This window comes from Halichoeres trimaculatus, unplaced genomic scaffold (genome assembly GCF_033239565.1).
Source record: "Halichoeres trimaculatus isolate MK-OKI-2021-1 unplaced genomic scaffold, fHalTri1.1 fHalTri1_scaffold_14, whole genome shotgun sequence".
NCBI lineage: Eukaryota > Metazoa > Chordata > Actinopteri > Labriformes > Labridae > Halichoeres > Halichoeres trimaculatus.
The window spans coordinates 10,353,591-10,369,541 of record NW_027437192.1 but is presented as its reverse complement, the minus strand read 5'-3'; the positions used below and the strand labels follow the sequence as shown (position 1 = coordinate 10,369,541).

Below are 15,951 nucleotides of genomic sequence, written 5' to 3'. Positions count from 1 at the left end.
AACCCTATAAAGGTTTTGTGACCCCCACTTTGGGTGCCACTGCACTGGAGTTTATCTTTTTAAGTCTTTAAAAAGATAGAATTGTGTTTTGCTTGGTTTTCCAAAGAAACCAACTGTATACTTTTTGATGAGCAGCTTTGCTGATGATGGAGTCACTTGCACGGCTGCCCATCATTCCAAAGCAACAGCTCTCCAACCTTCCTGCTCCTCATTTATTATCAGTGGGAACCAAATCACAAAGGGAAGCTCAATCGATGGGGCTACCTGGCAGAGACTCAAGTGCTTAGCAGGGAGCGAGGGGGCGCCTAGCCTCAGATACCTCTAAAAGGCTAAATCGATTGCAACCGTTCTGCAACAGTCGGCTGACACAGCAGGCTTTCCACCTCAGTGCTGAGGACGTATTGAAAGAACCCTGGTGGTAGGTGTATGTGAGGATGACAACACTGCTATTGTATTTCTGCCACCCCTAGAAGAGAAGCCTTTTATCTGCCTTCAAAATCCCTTTAAGGGCTTCATTCCCCTGGGATAGCCTGTGCCAAACACAGAGCACGCCGGCACTTAAACCTTCCCGTTGAGAAAAAGCCATAAAGTTTATAAAGTCAATTAAGGCTTTTTTAACTGATGTCAAGCAAATTAAAGCTGCTTGGCCAGGCTCCCTGTGGGTATACCGTCAGATGGTAAACCAGGGCCCACTTAGCGTCACAGGGTTCCCCCGGCAGGGCACAGAGCAGTAAGCTGCTTACTTACCCCCAACTCACTTGTGCTTTTTACAAGACTCCTCAGAGAGGGCAGTCTGTTTTCCTGCTACTGACATTTCACTTTGGTGGAACATTTTCAGCCCACAAGCTGAAGTTCACTTCGGGGGCATTGGCCATTAACTTGAGAGTTTTTTCAAAGTTATATTTATCAATTTGGAATTAAAGTGATGAAGATGAGTATTAGGTTTTATTACATTTGACAGCTATAACAAGTTAATTTGCTTCAGTGTTGACCTCCAGAATTAAACCGTGCTTGTCTAGGACTAGTTGGAAATAACGGCTTAAGAATTAAAATAGCATTTAATGGCAGTAGTGATTTATGTAGCATGCTACCAATTAGACAATATAAGAAAGGTTTCAGGCTTGTATTGTAATTGGAATGAATTATTTGGTGTTACCATCCTACATTTCCTGAAAGTTGCAGGTTGCAGACTTGGGTTCATAACACAGATACCTCAGCTGTGATGACAACATTTTTACGTATAACAGATGTTTAAAGCTCCTGTGAGTAATCTTTTGTTGGTACCGTCTTTGACGCCCTCGCCCTAAGATATTTATCTTTATAGTGTCCTGACCTTAGCTTGTATAATACATGGACATAGTGCCTGTGACGCTCATCCTCATTGGGGTTCGCAATGTATATGCTGAACTCAGCCCAGCCTCCTTTTTTTTTTGGAGATAGGACTTTATCCTCTTTGCTGATGGTTATTGTTTGCCCCCCTGTTAGTTTGTTTCATTTTCCACCACTTATCCGAGTCCAGGTTGCAGGGCAGCAGTGCCATCAGTGAAGACTAGTGGCCCCTGTCCCCAGCCACTTCCACCAGCTCCAGGCCAGTCGAGAGATACAATCTCTCCACTGTGTCCTGGGTCTACCCTGGGGTCTCCTCCCAGCTGGATACACATCCCCAGGGAGGGGTTCGGAAGGCATCCTCACCAGGTGCCCAAACCACCTCATCTGGCTCCTCTCGATGCGGAGGAGCAGCGGCTCTACTCTGAGCCTGTCCTGAATGTCTTGAGCTCTGAACCCTGTCTCGAAGGCTGAACCTAGACACCCTGCTGAGAAAGCTCATTTGAGCTGCTTGTATCCGCAATCTTGTACTTTCGGTCACTACCCACAGCTCAAGGCCATAGGTAAGGGTTGGAACGTAGATTGACTGGTAAATTGAAAGCCTTGCCTTCTGGCTCAATTCTCTCTTCACTATATATTTATTTATATATTTAATTCACAGGGGCAGTGCATATTAATTGACATTTCTGTAAATATGCCCGAGTTAGCTAAAGGGCTAGTTTCCATCTGTAGTCCCCAACCTGTTGTTAAGTTTGGCAAAAGTAAACAAGTCAAGCCATGCCCTCATACACTTGTAAGTTTAATAGCTCTGAAAAATACAAGTTTATGTTGTTTGGACCCAAACCGTTTGTCTTTATCTGGTGTGTTTGTGTGTTTTTCGGTGATTCTGCCAGCCTCAAGTGGACTTGTGTAGAACTGCATATTTTTAGAAAACAAAATTTCTCCTTCTGCTGTGTTTGAAACTCAAATGTATCACTTAATGTAAACATTTGTGTGTGTCAAAAAGGCTGTTTTTTCAGTTGCTAATTTGACAGCTTCCCTGTTGTAGCAGTTTCAGGCATTGAAAATGACAATATTTAAAAATCAATCATGTCACTGATGGTCTTGTTTGTTTTTGTAGGTTATAGAGAGACATTGGCTGCCTCTTTGATAATGGGTGAAACATCCACCTTTATCAGACAAACTACTCCGCTAATGTATGAAATAGTGGCTGCTGTAATACTTGCATTTCACGATACATCAGTGCCACCAGAAAGGAAAATATAGTGCTGCAGGTACTCGACCAACCAGGGATGTTCAGCTCTGTAAGTCCCATAGAAAAAGTTCCTGTTCTTTTGTAAAGAATGACCCATAAATACAACACTGTATTCATGAAGAATATCCACTTGTAGCTTGTTTGAGAACCCTGTCCCTGATCTGAAAGGAACTGAGTTTCTCAAGATATGAGATCCTCTTGAAAACGTTTTGTGAAAGAAGTACAGCTTGTATTCAAATTTTTGTACAGGGCCTGAATGAGCTTTATGTTCTTTTTGTGTTGAGGCTGATAGATCCCAGAGATGTTATTCATTTTAAAAATAAGTTCTGTTAAACTGTGAGGAGGTCTGAGAGAGCAGCCCACACAGCTCATTTCTAAGTACCTCCACTTTTGGAGTCTCGTTATTAAAGCTGGCCTGTCTGTCTGCCTCACTGCATAACTGTACCACATCCTAGTTAAGGAATGGCCATTCCCTGAGCTTCAATTAATGTGCATGTGCAGACACCTATAAAGCACTTGAGATAAGTTGCCATAAATACTTTTTAAAAGTGATACAGGAAAGGCTAATTTTGTCCTAATATGGATCAGTGAATTATACGATGAGCAGTACCTTCATTTCAGGCGTTAGTTATTTTGCAAGGCTTCTCCCAATTCCTTCTGTAGACGCTCATTAATAAAAATGTCGGCCTCTTGAGTTTGGTTTGTCCTAATTCTTCTGCCTAATAGGGAGCTCCATTTCCTTGAGGACTTGTTTCATTTTTGCATAATTTAAAGGATTGCTGCGTTCCTTGAAAAGCACCTTTCCACAGAGCTGAGGCTGCTCTCCAAATTTTTGTCACACTTATTAAAAAGCAAAGAATTTAATTAAATTCGACTTGCATTTCTGCCAAGACAATCTATCTCATTGTGTGAGGACTGTGAGGGGATAAAACTCAGCCTCTGTAAATCATGTGCTTGTGCTAATGTGGGTATTTGAAGATAGAGAGGAGCGTAATATGAAGAGTGTGGACAGTGGTGAAGGTTTTAACCTGCTTCATCTCTAACCTGTAGTGATTATGGTGGTGATATAACTGCATGAAACAGGAAATGTAGCCACATTTTCATGTATATTTCTACATGTGTCAGCAACAAAACATAGTAGTTTCCGGGAACCTTAATTCATTTGAATGCAGTTTGGAGGACAAAGCTTTCATACAACATTCATCATATATACTGTGCTCTGCTCTGTGATATTAATGAACCCCCTCCTCAGGGAGCACTGTATGGAGGCAGTATCATCGACTTTGTTGGTCTACACTCATGCAATATGCCGTGTTCAGTCAAATATTTGAGTTTACATAAAACCGTGTAGCTGTTTAAAACATCACCACCTCCTTTGGTAGCGTCAAAAGTCTTTCCAGGAACTTGTTTAAGACTAACTACCTGAGAAACCTGAAGAATACATATAGTGTCAAACTGGAACCTTGAAACAAGAGTTAAGAAGAAATATTGATTCATCTCTTTATCATCCTCCTCAATCATGCAGTATGACCACTGTATCTCTGGTGCAGAATCTTGATATTCTGATGAGACAGATTTTTTAATTCAGTTTGCTTCTCTCTGACACCTCTGCATGACTCTGTTTGGTGGCAAGAAAGAAATGAATTCTGGGGTTTACCTTTGAGGTGTGTTGGTAATCAGATACCTTGACGTACATTATATGATTATACAGTAGTCTTAACATTTTTTGGTTACTTCAGAATCACTATCTATTGTACTGTAATCGATTTGACCCATTCCAGTTCGATTTAGTCCAATTTAACCAAGATCAAGTTAACCCAACCCAATCCAACTCAACTTAAATCGACCCAATTGGATCCAGTTCAGTTCAACCCAGCACAAATTTAACCCAACCAAAGTCATTCCAACCTGATCCAAATCTAACTCAACCCAGTCAAATCCAAACCAACTAGACCCAGCACCACTCAACCCAATCCATATCCCAGTCAATTCAACCCAGTTCGAACTCAACCCAACCTAATTTCGTCCATTCTTTCCCAAACCAATCCAACTCAACCCATTTCTTGATCAACCAATCCAGTCTGATTCAATCATCACAACCCAGTCTATTTAAAGCGAAACCAGTTTGACTCGACCCAATCTAATTCAATCTGATGCAGTCAAACCCAGTTCAGTCTTACCCAAGCTAACCCGAACTAGCTCCAACCAAACTCAACAAATCCAACTAATGAATCAATCGTTACAGCTTCCCCATCTCATCTGCTTTTTTTCCTTGTCTTCTTCTCCACCTCCTTTCCTCTTTTACCTCTCCCCTTCTTCCTCTTCTTAGCCTTGTTTGCTTATTATTTTTCTCCTTTGCTTTTTCCTATCACTTCTTTTTGTTTTGGCTTGTTTCCTCCCATCTCCCTCATCTATCCTCTTCCCTCATACCTCCTCTCATCCTCCATCCCTTGTAAACTCCCCCACTCCCATTTCTACTCCTACCTACTCCATCCTCTTTCCTCCGTCTTCCTCTCCTCCGCTTCTTCCTTTCCCTAATCCCTTCTCCTCACTCTCAGACACTTACACTTGTAATTCCCCACCAGATCCGTCGGAGTCAAAGCTGAGATTTGAGTCGCCAGCGACAGGGCGGATTAGCAGAGGAATCCTGAGTGAAGGCACGTTTTCGCTCCACTTCCTCTTTTCCCCCTCTCTCCTCCTGTATGCTTGTGTGTGTGTGAGGGCGTATTTTAATCTAACTCGCATCTTCTTCGCCACTATCTCAAGGCCCCTCATCAAGAAGTGTTGCCAAGCCTCTGAATGTCTATAGAGAGCTTGCTGGTCATGTTTTTAATAATAGATGAAATGATTAAACCACTAAAATCCAAATCAAATGAATGCCTCATCTTGTGTAATTAAATTACAAGATAAGTTCAATTTTTCTATAATGTTTCACAGATCAAGAATTCTCTTAAGATCGCTTTTAAGGAGAAACAATGCAACAGAATTAATTATTAAAGAGAAACTGCTCATCTGGCTCTGAGATTCCCTGTTGTTCAGTGAACCACATGAAAAGAAAAAACAAGTGTTGCCTTAAAAAAACAATGACACTTGACAATGATGAATATTTATGTTAGGGACAGATATGTTTCAGACTAGTGAATGCCTTTTGGTGGCCTGACTTGGTATGTCTCGACATGACACTCAGAGACACTGTAGTGGGAGCTCCTCTTGTGGCAAAGTTTCAGTGGAGCAGAATTTTAATGAAGCGATTTCGATGAAATATTCAGCTTTTTCACTTCTGTCTCTCACCCTGTTACTGAGGACAGCTTCTTTGATCTGATTTGGATGAGTGGAGGAGCGAGGGAGCGTGTTGAAGGCAGAGAGGGGGAGAAGCAGAGATGGATGGAGAAACAGCCCTTCATCCACGTCATTTAAACAAGATGTCAACTGTCCTGTTAGCGAGTGGCTCTCCGTGCCTTTCTGTTCACGTGGCTCCCTGTTATTTAAAGCGCCGGCTAATGATGCAGCTGCTGTCCTCCACTCCTCAGCCTTCCTCCCTCAAATCTTGATATCTGAATGAGTGGGGTTCAAACTGATGTTTTTATTTTCTGTTGAATGGATGGTGAACAAAGATTCATATACTGCGAGGAAGAAAGCTGTGGAATCTCAAGAGTGATAAATCTGAACATGACAGTTAGAGGATGTATAGGACACATTTTTTTTCTTTCAAGGACACTGAGGACAGAGGAAGAAGGGAAACTTTGCACTTAGCGTGAAATGCTTTATGTCCTTATAGACTGTCCTTACGTGTGTGTATAGGTAGGAGGAATTTATTTATCTAGAATCAGGATGGTTTTTTTTAAATAACATATTGTCTGTACCATATATTGGAATTTTTTCTTAAAGTATCTCTTACATTTCAAAAACCGCAACTTATCTAATCCGCTTTGCATTTTCAAGACTATTTACTTTTAATTTTATTAAAAAATATTGGTAAAAATCATCCAATTGAGACTTTTTTTTATTGATTTAACACAAATGAATGGCTTGAACTAAAAATGTTTGAAATTTCTGCAGAAAATATTGAATCTTATCTCAAAGTACTTGTGGAATAATTGACTTTCATGTGATTACTTACTTGTTCAGTTAGTTCAATCATAGCATCTGAAATACTCACAGAGAAAGTCTCACCTTCACAGCTGACACACAGTGCCAAAATGTCTGATATCTTTAGACCATTATGCTTTGTTTTTTGTGTATATTGACAGTTAAACAGCATGGTATTCAGGGATGGGTACCTTTCACATTTGAAACGTTATGGTACTGATGCTCGGTACCTGGGAATCGGAATCGGTATTCAACGGTACCAATTTTCTGTGTTTCTGTGGTATAAAAGATATTTTTGTTTAATCATGAAATCTCAAATTTTTCAATTTTTTATACTTATTCTTCGATATATAACCTTGAAATGCTGCGTTCATGTCCTTTGTGGAAAATCACCTACTCTTCCACTCCCTGACAGTCACAAGGATGCATTTAGGTACCTAATATGGTACCCATTCCTGAAGGTATTCAAAATGAATGCAGGTCAAAATGCAGTGTGTGACTCGTGGAACTTTATATTCCAAGGTGACTTTAGAAAATCCAGCTGTCACTGAAAATGAATCAGATGTTTTTTGGTCAAAGACAGCTCCACGACCCATCCATCAAGCTTAGCTAAATACAAGAACAGGAACTGTTTTTTTTTTCTCGCTGTCAAAATGTTTAATCTCTTGAGATGAAAGGTTGCCAAAATTCTGTCCCACAAACAAGCCACTCATGGTTTGTGACTTCTGTTTACCAACCTCACCTGGATGCTTTCCTCTGAACTGTCTGTGAAAAAATGCTCTCACCCTGGCTCGACCTTTGCTCGGACACGCTTTAAAGGCATCAAGAGCTCTTCTTGTCCCACAATTACAGACACACATACTTCAACTATAAATCTTTTAAATACTAACTCAAGATGAACTGTCACATTGTCCCATATGGTGCTTCAATGTGCACTGATTTTCAAACCACTACATATTCATTTGTTGTAGCATTCCCCAATCTGTTAACTATTTAAAATGGTCCATTTTCAATTTAGAGCAAGATCTTGATGAGACTTGCTGAAATGATAAGGTGGGCCCATAGACTGTAAAAAAAAAATGGCCGTCATCTTGCTCAGCTTGAAATGAGGTCTCTACAAAAACTGCTCCCCCTGGTGATTGGCTGCAGTATAGGTCAAAAACTCCTGCTCCCCAGTCATTCAAGATAGGCTGTGGTCAAACTTTAAAAAACTAATACACCTTGTAGAAATGTTTTCTCACGTCCGATTTTTGTGGTAATTTGAAGTTATCATTTGGCTGTCTTGCATTCAAGTCCCCTCATGTCTGAAAAGACATGACGTAAAAACAAGGTTTTACGTCACATTTAACGATGATTGATAGCCGACGTTCTTCTGTATTTTTTTCAGGGATTGTAAAATATGTCAGGAGAGAGACCCAAGCAGTGATTAGACTCTTGAAATAAAAAAAGGTTATTATTTTTGTCACCCGGCTCCACTCAAATCCTCCCAGAATACCTCATCGTCTCTACTGCGCAGACTCTGGCTGCACAACTGCAATGGCTGTGCCTGTGACAGGGGTATTTTGGCTTCAAAACCGTACAGTAGTAAATGGCGGATGCTGTCCACTCTCTATACACTCTCTTCAGGTGGGCCTCAAACACTAAGGTCTGCCCATGCCCCCAACAGCCTCCAGCAGGCTGCCCAATCAGAGGAAAGAGGGTTTTTGTGGAGCTGGGGCCTTGAAGAGACAGGGAGGGAGGACCTATGGCCGGAGGTGCTAGCTCTGCTAGTGTTTGCCACACTCTGAAAACCATTAGCATTGTTTGCCTGCAGACTCCATTATCCTGTTTTAAGTTTTTTTTTAGATAAATTGTACCCAATTTTGACCATTTAAGAGCTTTCTTTCCTTAGACTTGTCATCTAATCAGAATCTGAATTTTCATTTAATGACTGGGACATTTGTCACTTTTTAGAACATTAGATGAAGCGTCTCCTGTTGCAGTGGCCTTGCTCATCCTGACTGGTGGTGCAGTCTCACAGATATGCACACCAGATCGTACACACTGTCTCCCACAGCTGCACACTCTCAGCCACACACTCGCATTTAAGTCCACCTCATCCCTCTGCATCTCCTCTCTTTGTGCCAATCTCCATTTCAACCCCTCTTTCAGGTCATCGTGCTTTATCACTCTCTCCTCTGCCAATCTGCCGACGTCTGGCAGCATTTCCAGGTTATAAGAAGCTGGCAGGCAGTTTGCCAGTCTGCAGGAGGCCTTCGGAGACAGCAGCTCAGACAGCGCCTCCTTGTTTACTTTCATGAGTTGTTGACTGGCCACCCTGGCGCGGCTGATGCAGTGTCAGAGCGTGTCAGAGGAGGCCTACTTCAGATTGAAAAGGCATCAAAACATTATTGTGGAGCCCGGCCGGCGAGTCGCAGAAGAAAAAAATCAGGAAGTGCACCTAGTGGAGTCCTGTAGAGGTGTTTGAGCGCATGAACGTGCGTGTAAAGAAAAAAGACAGCTCCCTCTCTTTGTTCTCTGTAGTATACCCTTTCTCTAAATATAACATTATAGGTGTGAAGGATTAGAGCTATGCTAATTATGAGGTTATGAATGGAATTATGCCTCCCTGAGGTTGCAGAATCATTTCTGTGATAATAGCGGTCTTGTTACTCATATATCAAGATACGCCAGTGAGCCTTTTATAATGAATGAGGCCGTGAAGGCTTCGCTTCCTCCGAAGTGTTATTTCCTCTGTAAAAAATGTGGGAATTCATGTTTCAAAGAAGGCAGAGATTATTTTTCTGCAGAGGAATCTTGATTCAGAAGTAGAAAATTTGGTCTTTGAAGCCAAAGCTGCCCGTTTACGATCAGAAAAAAAAACCCAGACAAAAAAATGTGTCTGTGATTGCAGCTCTTTTTTAAAGCTTGTTAAGAATCAGCTGTTATAAAAGCACCAGCGGTTGTTTCTTTGTTTAAAAGTATTTGAAATCACAAAGCCTCATGGTATCAGCTCATTAACACAGAGTAGATGACCGAGTTATTTCAACACTTGATCGTCAGAGTAATGAGGCGCGTCCCATGTATTACGCTCTCACACGCTCGCATCTACACACACATTCACACTGAATCAAAGTGAAAGACGACTGGAGAGGAGGGAGGAAAGAGGGACTGGAGGGCATCCAAATGTTCCACTCTGGAATATCTTCAAGGACAATCAGCTAAACAGTTGATATTAAGAGAGCTCTGTGAAATCGATTGCTCAAGGTGTTATCTGCGCCGCAAAAATGGCTGGTAATTAGTCATGGCTAAAGGAGTGTTAGCAAGAGAGTGAGATGGATTTAATCTTAATAGATTTCACTGCACCGCAGCTACAGTAGCACCCCTCCTCTCCCTCTTTGACTATCTATCAGAAGAAAAGCAGCTGAGTAAGTAGCTGTGATGTACTGCTGTTGCTAAACCTGCTCACACCTTTAGATGTAGATGTTTTGCCTGAGTTACTCCTTCTAAGGCGGCACACATTTGGCGGCTGTACTCGCTTGTATCCATCGGCTCAGGAGCCATTGTTCGTGTATGCATAAAGCTTGTGCATTGAAGCACTTGAGTCCACAGCAGATGTTGACTTAGAGATCTGGGAAGCGCATTCAGAGGCGATCAGCAGACAAAGCCCTCAGTGACAGACGGGAGATTGGGTTGATTGCTTCTCTGTAATGTACCTGTGTGTCCCTGAAGCCCGACAGATGTGTTAGTTTAGCGATTAACAGAGACTACGATAGAGAGGTCAGTAGGCAGGTGGGAAAACTTTGTCTTTTATATGCTTGAAATATTTGAAGTGAAACATGGTTTTCATAGATCAGGCAGGTGTTACTTTATACTCCTTCTTATTGTTAAAAAACCTAAAGAAAACCACAGTTCATGGTTCTGTCACTGCACATGGACCCACCAGCTGATTTTGTTGCATCTAAATAACCTGATGTCTTCCATCAAAAGTAAATTCAAACAAAAAAAACCTTCTGTGTTTTGAAATGACCGACACATGACTTTGGACAAACCAAACAACCAACCAGCTAAACTGAGTCAAAGCCATCAAATTTGTAAATAAAGACAGGAAATAGATCCAGCTTATCTGGCTCTAATGTGTGGAATGTGGAGATACTGTTTTATTGTGTTTTTTGGGGGGGTGATTGAAAGTGTTTTGTGTCTTTAGTTCTATCTATCTATCTATCTATCTATCTATCTACTTATCTATCTATCTATCTATCTATCTATCTATCTATCTATCTATCTATCTATCTGTCTGTCTGTCTGTCTGTCTGTCTGTCTGTCTGTCTGTCTGTCTGTCTGTCTGTCTATCTATCTATCTATCTATCTATCTATCTATCTATCTATCTATCTATCTATCTATCTATCTATCTATCTATCTATCTATCTATCTATCTATCTATCTATCTATCCATTTATCTATCTAACAAACCAGCCAGTCAATCGAACTATGGACCATCCAACAAAACTAGCTAAACAACCAACCATCAGCCAACCAAGCAAGCAACTAACCAGCTTAACAAACCAATCAGCTTAACAAACCAACCAGCTCAACCAACCAACCAACCAACCAACCAACCAACCAACCAACCAACCAACCAACCAACCAACCAACCAATCAACTTTCGACTAACCAAACAGCAAGTTCTACATCCAACTAACTAACCAATGAACCAACTAACCAACCAACCAAACAAATAACCAATGGAACAACAATCAAACAAATTGAACAGCCATCAAAACAGCCATCAAAACAGCCAACTAGTGAAACAACAAACCAATCAATCAAAAGCCTACCCAAACAAACGAACTAACAAAAAACATAAAAACAAAACCAATGTCAAGAAACAGAATTCTCTACCGAGTTAAAACCTGGTTTGAAAAACCTGATGTGATCAGCCATCTGGGGCATCCACCACTGTAATGTCAGACTGACTCGCACTAGCTTTTTTTTTGCTGTAACAACAGTTAATCGGCACTTCTACTACCTTCAATACTGTACTGTAATTTTCTCCATGTGCTTAAATCATGCTATCCTTCTAAAGAATTTTACAAGACAGCTAAAATCAATTGAAGTTGTTTCATACCATTAGAAGTACCTCCAGGATATTGTATCCTTGAAAAACCAAATGTTGCTGAGTCTTTATTTTTCAGATCAAATAACAGGCATGGCAGTATTCAAAGAGTTTAACTATTTTCTAACACAAGAAAAGGCCTCAAACTGAGCTTTCTATTAAAAAGACACTTGGACATAAACACACGTGACAAGACACAGCTATGAAAACAAGTGGGAGGTGCTTTAATTATTTTGGCTTCACTTTTGAGGAGCTGCCATGTGATCCATCTTTTTATTCACTCTGTTGTAAGATCCATGGGAAACAACCAGTGTATCCACAACAGCCTCTTCTTTTAAACACTACTCAAGTACAAAGGGCCCTGGAACAAAGTCACATCCCATGAGAAACATTTGGTTATTAGTGTTTTGCTTAAAATGTTATCAAAACTTGGACTTACTTTTATTTGAAATGGAGAGGCAGACTCTTGGAGCATGTTTCTCACAGACTAATCCTGGGAAAAACCTCACTGTTTATTTTTTCATCCTAGCAGCAGACATTAAAGAAAAAGATTACATCTGGAATTAGTTTGCCTGAGTAAAGTGAAACAGTAAATTTCATTTTTCAGGGACTTCAAGTGGCAGAGAAAGTGTTAAGTTGATGCCGTGTTGGTAGCAGGATGCAGAAGTAGGGCAGATTTGGAAAAAACGTGTTAAGTTGTACAGTGTGGCAGCTGAAATCTGTCTCAGTGGGACTTTTCAATAGCACTGCTACGTGCAACTTTAATATCCTGTTTGCCGTGAATTATTTGTTCTCTGCTCAAACTGTAATTGCTTTGTTGTTTTGTCAGTTGTTCGACCTTTTTATCTTTCACAGAGATGTGGTTTAATTTTTCAGCGGACAAAAAGGGTTTTTGACACTTTGACATTTATATTTGTTATTTTTCAGCATCTATAAACACGTTTCTTTTCTCTCCCTCTGTCATTTTCTCTGCAGAAGCTCAAGCAGAAGAACCAGCAGCTGAAGCAGATCATGGATCAGCTCCGCAACCTCATCTGGGAGATCAACTCCATGCTGGCTGTCAGGAGCTGAGCCACACACACACACACACACACACACACACACACACACACACACACACACACACACACACACACTTTCCTGCAGATAATGGAGAAAAGCTACAGTCATTAACTGGACGTGTGACAGGGTACCACAGACTGGCTGAGGCTGCACTTTACAGGAGAAATTTGGGACTTTGGCAATATGAAGCGGCTTTTAAAGAGGACATAAAAACAATAGAAGGAAAAATGAAGTTGAAACAAATTAAGACAAAAGGGCTTGACAACTCCGAGAGGTGGGAAGGCGCCCAACACCACTGAAAGCGAGGGTGCTGGTGATGAAGTCCACTTCTGTATTTCACAATCCACCCAGCATTACGACTGAATCAACCTGCAGAGCTGATATATAATATGGTTTATGTATTTGTAGGTACTAGCTCAGTAGATACACACTGATATAATCTATTTAATCCTCAGAATATGAGCATCTGTTACTTATTCCATAGTTGTAGAAGTGTGAAGCTCTTAATATATACGTTTTTTATATAACTCCTACAAACTTCAATAAGAAAGACAAACACTGTGGAATGAGTCGTATTCTTCCTATATGGATCATCTGTTTTTAATTGATGTAAGTTAATCAGTGTTCTGCTCTATTCTGGACTGTCATCACAACCATCCTCTGTCGAGGTTTCTGCTGAATTATAAATCTTGCTGTGATTTTATTAAAAAAAAAACTCTTTCATAAGCTGTGATTTTGTTGTCTATTTTTTCCTAGTTACTAAAATGTTTATTTTAATTTCAACTGCCCGAACAGTCTAAATGTTAGAGTATTAAATTGGTTTGCTGAATGTGGCTGCAGTTAGCAGAGCTAGCACCACCTGCCTCAGTTTCCCTTGTTATAGAAATAAAAAAATTAAATAAAAAAATAAATCAATGAAAATAATATTTTTTCCTTCCCCTCCAATCTTTTGAGGCCCTCTTGGTGCCTCCTGGCAGTCTCCCAAGGGGCCGTGGCCCCCCACTTTGAAAACCACTGCCTTTGAGGTCTTTGCTGCTGCTCTGCCTAACTTGGCTTTTCATGTTGGCAGAGAGAAAAAAAGAGATGGTGTGTTCTCCCCATGTCAGACTTTGGCATTTCACACTGGCATTAGAAAGGGTAGGGAGCTCCCAGAAGGGGATTATACCACAATATTTATCCCATAGAATACAAAACATTGATTTTTTGATTAATGATTGAAATGCAATAATATATGTCCGAAAATAATAAACTATTTTAGACATAACTTTAAAGAGCAGCTATTTTTTCAGGCCAATCTAAATACAAGACAGTTATAAAAAACATTAATACAAAATACATGTACGGCATATATAGCTGTTATAATTATTTTCTTTACTTTTATCTTGAAACAGGTGTGGGAATGATAGAAACCATGTGGCATATGTGTTTTCATGGCTCCATTGAGTTTAAATTAAAGTAAATTATGAGCCAGCCTCTTAACAACCAAGCAGCCATACTTACAGGGCCGGCCTGTGGCATAGGCATTACAGGCAAATGCTAGGGGCTCCGGCAATCATGGTGGCACCAGCGCAGCGCCCTTAGTGTATGATAGGAAGAAAAGACGAAAAATGTCTACAATGAGTTTAGGTTATCTTTTTTGTGTAAAAGAATTTCCAGACTTTTAGTAGTGTTACAAAAGGATCTCGCAAAACATTTCAACAACCTAAAAAAAGCCCTATTTTCCTACACTCGGCTTGACCCTGAAGTGCGCATGATCACATAATCAACACCGCTCCATCTCACCTGCTCATTTGTGGTACTGACCGACAGCACACTAAAAAACAGGTTTCATGTCAAAAAAGCCAAATCCTGCAGGAGCCCAGGGGCGAAAGAAAAGAATCGAGGAGGAGGAGAAACGCCAAAAAGACAGAGGTAAGTGCGTAATGTTATTTAGAAGTTGTACTCGCAGTTATGCTAGCTTGTTAACGGTTGGTTGTCACGTTTGACTGTGTAAGTCCTAACTTCTAATAAAGTTAACGTCCGTGATTTTCACGACTTTTCAATTAGGTAAACAAACATTTTTATACGTGTAGATAAAATAACCAGGTATAGAATTGCAGTTTACATCATTGTGCACTTAGTAAGCTAACATTTGGCTAATTTCAAATACAAATTTTGTAATAAATAGTTTGAAGCACACTTGCCCTGCTGATCTGATGAAGAGAAAACATACATAGGACATTTTTGGAAATAAGCTTTTCAAATGTTTGTTTTAGAAGTAGCTGAATAAATATTAACTACTACTAACTTGGCTGATATATGTGACTAACTTGATTTCTTATTTAGTGTATTATGTTATAGGTTCCTGTAATATACATATTTTCAAATCTTTAATTTATATTTATATTTATAGATCTTTTTTATTTATTTATTTAGATTTGATTAAAGTGTTTATTGGTTTTTATTTTCTAAAAATAGAGTAATCAAAACTTAGAGCTGTATAATAGTTTTATTTAAGTATGTAAAAATTGTTATTGGTGTAGGATCCTGCTGGAATAGAGGCTAATGTCAGGCCAGTTCATCACACCATTAATCTCCAATATAAACACAAACATCTAATTTTAGAGCTTTAATGGTTTATTAAAGAAAAATGATCAAAAAACTTAATAAATAATCCCAAAATGCCTTGTTAGTCTCCTTTAGTTATCAGGAGACGAATAACCCATCAGTTTGCGCAATCTGGCTTTAGAAATGTAAAAGTGGGACAAAAACTGCATCAAGTAAGATTGATTTCCTCTTCTAAGTTGTTATATGTGAAGTGGTTCAGATCAACTAGGAAGAGCTTTTAGTTTCTGTTTACATTTTTCAAAACAACCTTTAAAAAAGGACATCTTTTATAAATGAGAGAAGAAAGACGAGGAAGGAAAGAAAAGGCAGAATTCACAAAGGATCTCATTCAATACAAAGATGAAACATGAGCTAAAATCTGAGCACATGTGCGCACACACACAAACACACAGTGTCAGAACACAGAGATGCAGGAGAATATGGGTGCCTGATATGGGTGTGTTTAATAATTCATAGCAGAGCCGGGGTCATATCTGCGATGTGTTATGAGGCTGTCGTCCTCGGGGAGACACAGAA

The 15,951-nt window shown here is 40.0% G+C and overlaps 1 protein-coding gene across 1 annotated transcript in view; it reads left to right on the top strand.

The window, feature by feature from the left end:
* Positions 1–13,510, top strand: part of med30 (mediator complex subunit 30) — a 48,107-nt gene extending 34,597 nt beyond the window's left edge. Inside the window, exon 5 of the mRNA XM_074686952.1 lies at positions 12,742–13,510. Coding sequence (XP_074543053.1) covers positions 12,742–12,837 — 96 coding nt within the window. The 3' untranslated portion in view covers positions 12,838–13,510. The remainder of the gene's footprint in view (positions 1–12,741) is intronic.
* The last annotated feature ends 2,441 nt before the right edge of the window (positions 13,511–15,951 follow it).